Consider the following 12,979-nt stretch of genomic DNA (forward strand, 5'->3'; position numbering starts at 1 on the left):
TTATTAATTTGTCATGTCCTTATCACACGTTATTATGTGTCATAATCACATATTTAGAACTCTTCACAATACACAAAGAGCTCTGTATCCCTTATACCACCTGATCATTATGATAAACTTTGGGAATGTTTTTTAATCCCAGCTGTGTCATTTAGTTGCTTTGTAACTTGGACAAGTTATTACTCTCTGATTTCTTTCCTCCTCTATAAAAGAATCATGAGAATTAAATACAATAATTCGATACGATAATACGAACATGGGACGTGTCCAATAAATGCTATCTGTTGTTTTTATCTTATGGATAAATATTCTTAGTTACAATGATTTGCTGAAGATTATAAAGCTAGTTCTCTTTTTAAATAAAACTATTCTTATTAGTAAAATCAGTGATATAAAATTAGGTGAAATGACCAGCATCTTATAAAATTAAAGTTTAAATCGTAAGTTAGACAAAGGATTGAAATTATATAAATGTGATGGGAAAAAATCTGGTTAAATCAGTGTGATACATCATGAGAACAAAATTAAATCAAGATGGTAAAGGACTAATTTTATTTTTTCAAGAAAGTCAGAAGAATAATTTTGGGGTCATGGCCAACTACAAATGTTAGAATGTTAGTACCAGAGGCTTTAGAATCCTTGATAAAAAGCATATTTAAACAGCACCATAGCATTTAGACGGAGAAGGCAATGGCATCGCACTCCAGTACTCTTGCCTGGAAAATCCCATGAACAGAGGAGCCTGGTAGGCTGCAGTCCATGGGGTCGCTAAGAGTCGGACACGACTGAGCGACTTCACTTTCACTTTTCACTTTCATGCATTGGAGAAGGAATTGGCAACCCACTCCAGTGTTCTTGCCTGGAGAATCCCAGGGACAAGGGAGCCTGGTGGGCTGCCATCTATGGGATTGCACAGAATCGGAGATGACTGAAGCGACTTAGTAGCAGCAGCATAGCATTTAGAATGTTTGAGGGAATTTTTTTTTCATATTGAATTTTAGCCATACATTTGTTCATTGAAATAGACAAGATTAGGAAACCAGGCCTATGAGCCACTTCAAGTTTTTGGCTTAGTCTTATCAATCCTTATTGTGAAATATCAGAAGATGGAGTAGTAGATCGTTAGGATTTTCAGATTTGACACTGACATTTTAGATGTTAGTGAGTAGCCCTGAACATTATGTTATTTGTGATTTTGCTGAGTAGTGAGTTTATTCACTCTTTTTCATTGAGGATGGTCATTTACATAATGAATGAACCTTGCTGACTCTCAGGTATACATATCTTATCTGGTTTTGTGGTTTTCCACTTTCATGATGTACTAAAAGCATTAGATTTAGGAAATAGCTTTGGAATAAAACTTGAGTATTCTTTAGAGTTTACTTGATATATCCTTCTTGAATGTTCAAGTAGAATTTGAGCTGCTTCTAGTCATGCAAATGACAAAATTTGAAAAATTCTTGATACTATAGATGAGGCTATTAATTACTCCATGAAGTAGAACTTTTTTCTATAAACTGAAATAGGATTCCACCCCACCCCCACTTTTTGGAGATTCAATTTGGGAATTGTTGTTGTTGTTGTTATTGTAAGCAAGGGGGAGAAGTAGAAATTTCAAGAATGTCTGAGCATTCTAATAGTGTCCATTCTTAAAATTTTTAGAGATTATGCTTTTTTTTCTTGTAAAAATTAAAACTGAGATAATGTTTCTTCTCTCACTTCTGTTTCTCTGTCTCTTTTCTAACTACAGTGTAATAAAACTGAAAGCTTTTTTCCTCATTTGTTCCATTTATTAAATGTATTTTCACTGGTCAGAAGCTGGGCACACAGTATATTTTAGAGAAGTATGTTCTAACTTCTAAATTTCAGTCCTCTCATCTGCAAAACAGGGGTCAAATACTACCATGTAAGCTTGCTATAAGTGTTATAAATAATGTATATAAAATGCCTGGCAAATACCCAGCGCACAGACACTTGGAAAGTGTTGGTAGTTCAGTATTAAGGTAGTAATAGAGAGCACACAACAGGGCTAAGTAGTGTCCCTAGCTGTCACTGTTAGACTTCTGGCATAATTGGAGCCAGTAAAGACTATGTAGGAGAAAGTATGGGTGTAAGTTAGCTTGTGTTTCATATCTGTGGCCTAGAGTACACCAGACATCCCTGTGAGGACATCATTATGGTAAAACCACAGCACAGCACAGTGAGTGGGCACAGGAAATTTTATTCCTGTCACGTGTAGTGTCACATTATTGCAAGGTCACTGATGTGTCTGGTGCCAGCCTATATGATTAGCACTGTGAGCTCTATAGGAAGTTCTGGGAGTCAGGCTGCTTGATCCATATACAGCCTATTCCCAAATGAAGGTTGGCATCACCTAGTGGTAGATACCTCCTTTATTTTAACCATCCATGGGTTAATCAGAGGGCTTACTGGGACTTAATGACAGAAAATGAAGAAGAACTAAAGAACCTCTTGAGGGTGAAAGAAGATAGTGAAAAAACTGGTTTAAAACTCACCATTCAAAAAACCTAAGATCATGGCATCCAATCCCATCACTTCATGGCAAATAGAAAAGGAAAAGTGGAAACAGTGACAATTTTTTTTTTCTTGGAGCCCAAAATCACTGCAGACAGTGACTGCAGCCATGAAATTAAAAGACACTTGCTCCTTGGAAGGAAAGCTATGACCAACCTAGACAGCATATTAAAAAGCAGAGCCATCACTTTGTTGATAAGGGTCCATATAGTCAAAGCTGTGGTTTTTCCAGTAGTCATGTACAAATGTGAGAGCTGAACCATAAAGAAGGCTGATTGAGGAAGAATTGACGCTTTTGAGCTGTGGTGTTGGAGAAGACTCTTGAGAGTCCCAAGGAGATCAAACCAATCAAAAAGAAATCAACCCTGAATACTCACTGGAAAGACCAAAGCTGAAGCCAGAGCTCCAAAACTTTGGCCACCTGATGTGAAGAGCTGACTCTTTAGAAAAGACCCTGATGCTGGGAAAGACTGACGGCAAAAGGAGAAGAGGGTGGCAGAGGATAAGATGGTTAGATAGCAACATCAACTTAATGGACATGAATCTGAGCAAACTCCAGAAGATAGTGCAGGACAGGGAAGCCTAGGATGCTGCAGTCCATGGGGTCGCAATGAGTTGGAGATGACTTAGTAACTGTACAAGAACAACTGGGACATAGGGGACGATAGCAGTGACTTCAGTAACCTTTTAGTTACCTTCAGGCATATTTTGTTTGGCCCAGTCTGGGAAAGATCAGGCTAGGAGAATACATCTACCTCCCTGCTTCCTAATGAACTCTGGATTACTCCCATTTTCCCCTACGACACCTTGTCCTTGGTGTCTCCATTCTATGTTCTAGTTCCCTCATCTGCCCTACCTTCCTAGGAGGTAAGAATTTTGTCCTAGTCCCTTTTAGAGAAGGGTAGAAAAAGTGCAGGGACAAGAATCAATCTCCTATTGTAATGCATTCTCTCAGTTTTTTATCTCTGGTCTGGTAATTACGGGCTCTAATCTATTATCTGCAATTTTCACAGGTAAAAAAGTGGAAATTTCCTCCAGGTTATACAACTAGTGAATAGAATAGCTCAGCTTTTCTTCATTAGAGTGATAAAAAGTGTAGAAAGACATCTTTTATCACTCTAATGAAGAAAATATTTTACAATTTGATTATAATTTACTTATAATAAGTTGGGCAACTTTGTATAAATTTAAGGGAGCATTTTGGAGTTACTGGTTTTAGTTTCTCCTTTTATTATTGACTGGGGGATTTTTGTAGAAGCAAACTCTTGTGGTCTGCAATTTGATTATATAAGTGAGTATTAATATGTCTCTGGTCAATAAGTTGTTAATATGTGATGAATAGTGTAGCCCTAAGAAGAGTTACTCAAGGTACCACATAAAAGATTGCCATGCCAAGGTCATACTTAATGGCCCAGCCAATATTCCAAAATTCCTATATCAGTGAGATGTGATTATTAACCTTATGCTTCTATAATGGTGGGATGTGTCTGCCTATAAAAGATTGGAAAGCTTCTTATAATTATGCAGTCAGTCATAAAATTCCTACTTAAAGTATCCCTAATTGCAAGAGGAATTTCGAGTTTATAATTTCAGTTTACCAATGGGAGAAAAAGGTTAACACTGTTCTGGAGGCTGAGCTCTCTGACTTTACTATGTAGAATAAATTTAGGTCCTAGTCTGTTATTATCATGGGCTAGTGGCACCCCACTCCAGTACTCTTGCCTGGAAAATCCCATGGATGGAGGAGCCTGGAAGGCTGCAGTCCATGGGGTCGCTGAGGGTCGGACACAACTGAGAGACTTCACTTTCACTTTTCACTTTCAAGCATTGGAGAAGGAATTGGCAACCCACTCCAGTGTTCTTGCCTGGAGAATCCCAGGGACGGGGCAGCCTGGTGGGCTGCCATCTATGGGGTCGCACAGAGTCGGACACAACTGAAGCGACTTAGCAGCAGCAGCAGTAAAGAACCCTACTGCCAATGCAGGTTAGATGTAAGAGAGGCAGGTTCGATCCCTGGATTGGGAAGATCCCCTGGAGGAGGATATCACAACCCACTCCAGTATTCTTGCCTGGAGAATCCCATGGACAGAGGAGCCTGGTGAGCACCAGTCTACAGGTTCGCACAGTCAGACACGATTGAAGCAACTTAGCATGCAGTCATGCACAGTTATTTGTATGGCATTTAAAAATCTCAGCTTCTACAAACTGATGCATAAACTTCATTTCTTTCTTGTAAGGTCAGGTTATTTTTAAAAGGTTATCTGAGACCTTGAAAGATTTTGTTCACAGCTGGTTACTCAGCCCTTATATGACGGATAGCATGGGCGTGTCCCTCAGAGTACATTTTCTTCTAATTGAATTTCAAGTTCAGGCTTTTAGGACAGTACCCATTTGTAGGAAATTTCAGATGAATGTTCTTTCTGATTTCTTCTGGTCAACAGTAAATAGTGAGCCACTTAGCCAAGATGTGGCTGTACCTGTTGGTTCTGGAGTCAGGGTTCACCACAAGCCTTTTAGAGCCATGTCAGCTGCTGTGCCTCTGTCTGCTTGAGACAGTGTTTCAAAAATCCTAGAACTGTGGGATGAAATGAGAGAGTAACATTGACATATATACACTACCATGAGTGAAATAGATAGCCAGTGGGAAGTCCCTGTATAGCACAGGGAGCTCAGCTTGGTGCTTTCTGATGACTTAGAGGAATAGGGTATTGGTAGAGTGGGAGGGATGCTCAAGAGGAAGTGAAAGTGTTAGCCTCCCAGTTGTGTCCAAATTTTGTGACCCCAGGGACTATAGCTACCAGGCTCCTCTGTCCACGGAATTCTCCAGGCAAGAATACTGGGGTGGGTTGTCATTCCCTTTTCCAGAGGATCTTTCTGATCCAGGAATCAAACCCAGGTCCCCTGCATTGCAGGCAGATTCTTTACCATCTGAGCCAATAGGAAGGGGATATATGTATACATATAACTGATTCACTTCATTGTACAGCAGAAACTAACACAACATTATAAAGCAATTATATTCCAATAAAAAAGTAAAATTAAAAAAAAAATCCCAGTGCTCTCCTTACTGTGGTGTGAATTTGGTCACCTTCTCATTAAAGTGAATAAATGTAAACTAATAGTTCCTTATTGGATTTCTTGCCCCTCATTGTAATTTAATTATCTTTATTCTTATCTAATGTCTGTCTTGTATCCACCACTTTTAATCTAGTTCCTGATCATTATTAAGGCTGAAGTTCAGCCTCCTCCTGATAAGCACCTGGTTAATCTTTGTAAGAAATAAGTTATGTTCATTTTAAATATAAATCTCTTCTTCATCTAATCCCTGAGAAACATTGTGATCATCTCTGAGTAGCTATAATCCTTTTTATTATCGCCAGTCTAGTTTGTGACTTTCTTGGTTATATTTAGTATCTTTATTACAATTTCATCTTACTGATGATGTGTTTTATAAACTATATTATTAACAATTTGGGGGCTTCCCTGGTAGCTCAGCTGGTAAAATTTTAAGCAAACGTAAAGAATTCCTATGTGTTTGGCTCTAATTGACCCTGAGATGCACAGATTGGATAAATTATAATCCTGGTTCAAGACACACTTTTGTCGTTGATCTCTGTGTAACTACCTATGTATTTATTTACAGTGTAATGGTAGCTTATGAGCCTACCACCTAAGACTGAGAACTCGACTATTACCTAAAATTTTAACCCTAATTATGTAAAGCTCCTATTTCACTCCCTGGCTACTTCCTTACTATCATACTGATTTTTATGTTAATTATTCCCTTAACTCTTAAAAAATGTTTTCATGTATGTCTGAATAATATATTAAATTTTTCTTGTTTTTGAACTTTCTAAAAAGTTGTATTATACTGTTTCTTTTTTTCATTCAATATTATATTACTAAGATTGATCTCTGAAGTATGTAGCTAAACATCCATGTTTTCTTATAATGTGTGTAACTGCTAGTGTAATAGAGTTCCTCCCTCTTAGGTTTAGTAGCTGGGGCCTAAGATTAGACTGCCAGAAGTAAGCTTAGTAGAAGAAAAGGTTTACAGCATATACATCTCGAGGCCTTCACAGAAAATAAGTGAAGACTCAAAGAATGGTTCAACCCGAGAACCTGTTTTAACAAAGAACAGCACATTGTGGAGAAGTGACAAGACAAGGAAAAGAGTTTGGGCCCCTAGAGATGGTAAATCATGGGAAGGTAAATACGTGGGGGAAGCCAGTGGAAAATAAGGACTATTTGGTAAGGCTTCTTTGTGCAGCTCCTTCTCTGTGCCCACTTTGTGTTTCTAGTGACAGTGGTTTGTCCTCTTCTTGGTTAGGGAAAAGGAAGACTGGAGGCTGCTTTTAGGGAGGAAGGAGGAGCAGAGTGCTTTTCCCTCATCTGTTCTTTCTCTCTTGCCTTCAGCTTAAAACAGTCCTTATGCCCAAGGGCCATGTTTTGTGGTGACACGCTGTGGTCTTCACGAGACTGCAGGCTATGTGAGAAATTGATCTGAAGTTTGACCAGCAGTGTTTGTGAGCCCTCATTCGTTTACCTTATTTCTACAATTTGGTATTGTCAGACTTAGTTTTTTTTTCCCATTAAGTAAGGGTAAAATGATACCTTGTGTATTTTCTTTCTTTATAGTCCAACTCTCACATCCATACATGACCACTGGAAAAACCATAGCCTTGACTAGATGGACCTTTATTGGCAAAGTAATGTCTCTGCTTTTTAATATGCTGCCTAGGTTGGTCATAACTTTTCTTCCAAGGAGCAAGGGTCTTTTAATTTCATGGCTGCAGTCACCATCTGCAGTGATTTTGGAGCCCCCCAAAGTAAAATCTGTCACTGTTTTCATTGTTTCCCCATCTGTTTGCCATGAAGTGATGGAACCAGATGCCATGATCTTAGTTTTCTGAATGTTGAGTTTTAAGCCAACTTTTTCACTCTCCTCTTTCACTTTCTTTCTTTTTTTTTTTTTTTTTATCTCTTTCACTTTCATCAAGAGGCTCTTTAGTTCTTTGCTTTCTGCTGTAAGGGTGGTGTCATCTGCATATCTGAGGTTATTGATATTTCTCCCGGCAATCTTGATTCCAGTTTGTGCTTCATCCAGCCCTGCATTTCGAATGATGTACTCTGCATATAAGTTAAATAAACAGGGTGACAATACACAGCCTTGACATACTCCTTTCCCGATTTGGAACCAGTCTGTTGTTCCATGTCCAGTTCTAACTGTTGCTTCTTGACCTGCATACAGATTTCTCAGGAGGCAGGTCAGGTGGTCTGGTATTCCCATCTCTTTAAGAATTTTCCACAGTTTGTTGTGAAGAATTGATGCTTTTGAACTGTGGTGTTGAAGACTCTGAGAGTCCCCTGGACTACAGGGAGATCCAACCATCCATCTGAAAGGAAATCAGTCCTGAATATTCATTGGAAAGACTGACACTGAAGCTAAAACTCCAATACTTTGGCCACGTGATGCAAAGAACTAACTCATCTGAAAAGGCCCTGATGCTGGGAAAGATTGAAGGCCAGAGGAGAGGGGGACGATGGAGGTTGAGATGGTTGGATGGCATCACTGACTCAATGGACATGAGTTTGAGTAATCTGGGAGTTGGTGATGGACAGGGAGGCCTGGCATGCTGCAGTCCATGGGGTCACAAAGAGTTGGACATGACTGAGCGACTGAACTGAATTGTGTATTTTCATTCTTATTACTGATGAAAGCAAGCATCTCTTCATATGTTTATTGTCTTAAGAATAACAAAAGGCAAAATCAGAAAATTGTAAAACTTTCCTGAAAGCCTTTAAAGAAGTGGGAAGATATTTCATGCAAATGTATAAGAATATAGTTATCCCCAAACTGATCTGTAATAGACAGTTTTTGTGGAACTAGAAAAGATGGCTCTAAATTGAATAGGAAAGAACAATAGCCAAGCTGTCGTTGAAGAAAAATAGGGAGGCCTTGCAGTGCCAGACATCAGAACCTAGTAGTAAGCTCTTATAATTAAGACAGAATGATTTTAGTATAGATGTGAATTAATTGATGGAATAGAGAGGTCAAAAACAGACCCCCACATATAAAGAACAAGAATCTCTGTAAATGATGACTTGGATAATGTTTAACTCATCAGTTCCTCCTTTTGAACTCTTTCCCATGGAACTTTTAAAAGTAAATAATACTAAATACATAAGATGTTTTTTGTATAATATCATATATATTGAAAATCTGGAATGAAATATTCATTAATAGGGAGCTCATTAAATAAATTATAAATACACAGAGTTTTATATGGCTGCTATATAGTGTAAGGAGTGCTCAGTACTGACAGGGAAAGATGCATCATTCCATTAAGTAAAAGTAAGGTGTGTGGGTGGGTGAGTGTGTGTGGGTGGGTGAGTGTAGGAAAAAACCTGCAAGTAGATATATACCAGTAGTGATTATATATGGGGGAAGGGGCAGGGATTTTACTTTCTGGTTTTAATGTTTTGATGTGTTTTCCATATTAGGAACTAACATGTAATTTTTAAATAACTAAATAAAACAAACATTTAAATGAAAAATTTCTAATACTAGTAAAACCATAACTAATTTTAAATTGTTTGAAGTTGGAGTTCCTTTTAGATACTATTATGGTATAATATCAGACTATATGGAATATGGACCTGGCTCAATCAAGCTCCCTTTCCTATAGGTGTCACAGAGAGTTACCCAGGAAAGTATTTTTAAGTTTCTGATAGAGAGAATAGTACAACAATGACTGTTTTTTCATCTGCATAGTCTGTAGTTTAAGGGTTTGTGGTTATGAAGCTAATATTCTTGAATTTAGAACTTGCTGAAGTAGATGTTGAGGGCTTCCCTAGTGGCTCAGTTGTAAAGAATCCACCTGCCAATGCAGGAGACGTGGGTTCGATCCCTGAGTCAGGAGGACCCCCTGGAGGAGGGCATGGCAACCCACTCACATTCTTTCCTAGAAAGTCCTATAGACAAAGGAGCCTGGTGGGCTACAGTCTACCAGGTCACACAGAGACAGGCATGACTTAGTGACCAAACAACAACAAAGTAGGTGTTCAACTAAATTCTTAGAGAAAAATAATAACCTTCTTAGAAAAGGGGAAGATTGACAGATTAGTAGTAGATTATATCATGAAAGTTAAAATTGGTTATTAATTTGGTTAGTTGAAATGATGAGAATACTCATAAAAGGCTTATAACCTATTTGGCACACAATTTTTTTTTCCCCTAGATTCCTGTTCATCCTGTGCCTGATCCCTTAGTTCATGAAGTTCTAAACTTAGCTTTTAAGCACTTTAAACATAAGGAAGGGTAAGTAAAATACTTACGGCATTGTTACTTTTATCTGCAGTCTAGACTTGGACTGTTAATTTGAATTTTCCTCAATTATTTGTTACTGAAGTTCAAAGTAGTTATGCCTTTATGTGTTTTAATACATACAAGAGGCTTATGGAAAGGATTTTGTAAAAATAATTCTTAAAACCATTGATTGGATTTTTAAGAATCAGGTTAAATTTCCTGGCAAATTAAAATGTAGAGATAGGAGAAAATTCTTGTGGTTTTTTATCATCCTGCACGTGAATCTTCAGAGAAAAATTATATAACACCCTGATAAGGAATTTTCAGATTTATTAAGAAAGAGAGTTTGTGGAAAAATTTAATGAAATAATGTGTTCTTTTTGTTGCTTTAGATATTCAGGAACCAACACTGGGAATGTGCATATCATTGCAGATTTATATGCAGAAGTGATAGGCGTTCTTGCCCAATCAAAGTAAGTTTCATAAATCACTGATCTTGATATGTTTTAGAATGCCTCGTTACTGACCAACAGAATAGACACTAACTACTTTAGGTCTATTATTTCTGTTTTCCATAGAATTTTGCGAAGTTGGCTTCACTTTTTTATTATTTTGCTACTGTGTTTTTAGAGGATTTTTAAGTGACACCCATACTTCAGTTCTACAAATTGTTTTCATTTATTTGGTATTTTCCATAAAACCTGAATAAAGGAAGTCAGAAATTGCCCAAAATTGTCAGGTCATTACCTTATTCCCTATGTTTCACAGTTCTATGAGAAGTGTTTTTTGAACTCTTGTCAAAACTAATAATTACTTTTAGTGGTTTCTAGTTGAGTGGCTTTTATCTCTGAGATAGCACTGCAGTATCTTCCTTCTAACCATCTTAATTTGTTTTAATACTGAACAGAGTTTTGAATAGATAGAAGACATATCAAAAAGGGATGATAAGATATACTAGAGTACTCCATAAAAAGGGTTATTCATTAGGAGTTACATGCATTGATTATATTGAACCATAATTATCGTAAACACTAAAAAAGGTGCTTGTCTTTCGTATCTTGTGCTTACTCTAAAGACTGTGGAAGATTTTGAATTGCCTTTGTTCCTATTGGGAAATCTATAAGGCAGAAAGGATCAGTTTAGATTTTCTTGGGTGCTATTTAAAGAGTCAGTCTTTGGCCCTGAAATCATCATATAACAACCTTTTAAATTCTAAAGGAGCAAACGCAATTATTGTTAGCATTTAGTAGTTTAGATTTTAATACTAAGTAATGTATTTTATTTAGTATTTACTGTCTTTTAATTTGGGCTTCCTAGATAGCATTAGTGGTAAAGAACCTGCCTGCCAATGCAGGAGACTCAAGAAATGTAGATTCAATCCCTGAGTCAGAAATATCCCCTGGAGGAGGATATGGCCACCCACTCCAGTATTCTTGCCTGGAGAATCCCATAAACAGAGGAGCCTGGAGGGCTGAAGTCCTTAAGATCACATAGAATCGGACACAACTGAAGTGACTTAGTATGCACACATCTTTTAATTTAGTATTTTTTTTATCCTTTGTAATTTACCAGAGACCCTTGTATACCCAATGCTAGAGAACTTGGAATATAGTTGGAGTATTTGAAATGACTTAGACAATAATATTTTAATATTGCATTTATATTTAATCAGCAATGAATCCCTGTCTCAGGAATATAGCTACTAAAACATGAGCAATGATATATTTCTTTTTATGGCCCTGTAGTTCATGATAGTTTGATTTTTATTGAAAATGATTTTCTATCTGGAATATAGGTTAGAAATGCTAAATAATACATGAGCAAGTTGGATCCAGAAGAACCTTACATCATAGCTAAGTTAAATCTAAGATGGTAAGGATAGTAAATAAAAATATTTACAATAAAGGATAGTAAATATAAGGTAAATATATGAAATGTAGCTCAGTCTCATTGGTCTTGGCATAGGAAATGGCAGTCCACTCCAGTATTCTTGCCTGGAAAATTCCATGGACAGAGGAGCCTGGCAGCTACAGTCCACTGGGTCACAAACAGTCAGACATGACTGAGCGATTGAGCACACTCACTGGTCTAGTTGTTAGAGAAATGCCGCTCGGAGCAGTATTGAGGTGTTTTCCACCCTCACATACAGTGAGCATGAGAAAAGACGTGGACACATCCGCATTTGGTTGGGCTGACGGCACCACCATTTGAAAGGAAAGGTGGTGAGGTGGGAAAGGGGTGAGGAGAAAGAGAAGGGCTGGGGGTGTTTTAGCATCTTGTCTACACATTTCCTTTGATTATGCTGCTGCTGCTGCTAAGTCACTTCAGTCGTGTCCGACTCTGTGCGACCCCAGAGGCGGCAGCCCACCAGGCTCCCCCATCCCTGGGATTCTGCAGGCAAGAACACTGGAGTGGGTTGCCATTTCCTTCTCCAATGCATGAAAGTGAAAAGTGAAAGTGAAGTCGCTCAGTCATGTCCAACTTTTCGACCCCATGGACTGCAGCCTACCAGGCTCCTCCGTCCATGGGATTTTCCAGGCAAGAGTACTGGAGTGGGGTGCCATTGCCTTCTCCGACAAGAGGGCATAAGTAGGTTTAAAGATCCCTCAGTCATGTCTGACTCTTTGCGACCCCATAGACTGTAGCACGCTAGGCTCCTCTGTCCATGGAATTCTCCAGGCAAGAATACTGGAGTGGGTTGCCATTTCCTTCTCCACCTTTGATTATAGTGACTAGTAATTATTATGAGAAATTTAATAACAACAACAAAAAAATCTTTAGATTCTAATGTTATTGCAATGGAAGGAATTTTATTCACTTTATATTTTCTTTATAAAATGCAAGAGAATACTTTCATGGAAAATGGTGTTGTATTCTCCAAGACTGAAACAGAAATAGATAAGTTATACTTCCTGTCATGTGTCCCTATTTCATTAAACAGTAATTAATATCTATATTTATTAATATTAATATGTAATCAGTGACCACTGGGTAGTATGCTTTGTCATTTTAACTTTCAAGAACTAGTTTACCCAAGTAACATTAACAGTAAACTCTTCACTTAATATAAGCAATCTGTTTATTGTATTTTTCATAGTATATATGTTTCATAATATATAGAGGTTAAATGAAGTA

At 37.8% G+C, this 12,979-nt stretch overlaps 1 protein-coding gene across 18 annotated transcripts in view; it reads left to right on the top strand.

Moving 5' to 3' along the window:
* The window catches only part of FRYL (FRY like transcription coactivator), a 269,726-nt gene that overhangs the window by 143,593 nt on the left and 113,154 nt on the right, over positions 1-12,979 (top strand). For all 18 annotated transcript variants that reach the window (XR_015165432.1, XM_086405843.1, XM_086405844.1 and 15 more), the window contains 2 exons: positions 9,777-9,856; positions 10,237-10,317. Coding sequence is in view for 17 of the 18 variants with exons in the window: in XM_086405843.1 (XP_086261969.1) it covers positions 9,777-9,856; positions 10,237-10,317 (161 nt within the window). In the remaining variant the exon portion in view is untranslated. The remainder of the gene's footprint in view (positions 1-9,776; positions 9,857-10,236; positions 10,318-12,979) is intronic.

This window comes from Bos grunniens, chromosome 6, assembly GCF_055505025.1.
Source record: "Bos grunniens cultivar Pamir isolate PY7600 chromosome 6, Bosgru_T2T1.0, whole genome shotgun sequence".
Taxonomy (NCBI): Eukaryota; Metazoa; Chordata; class Mammalia; order Artiodactyla; family Bovidae; genus Bos; species Bos grunniens.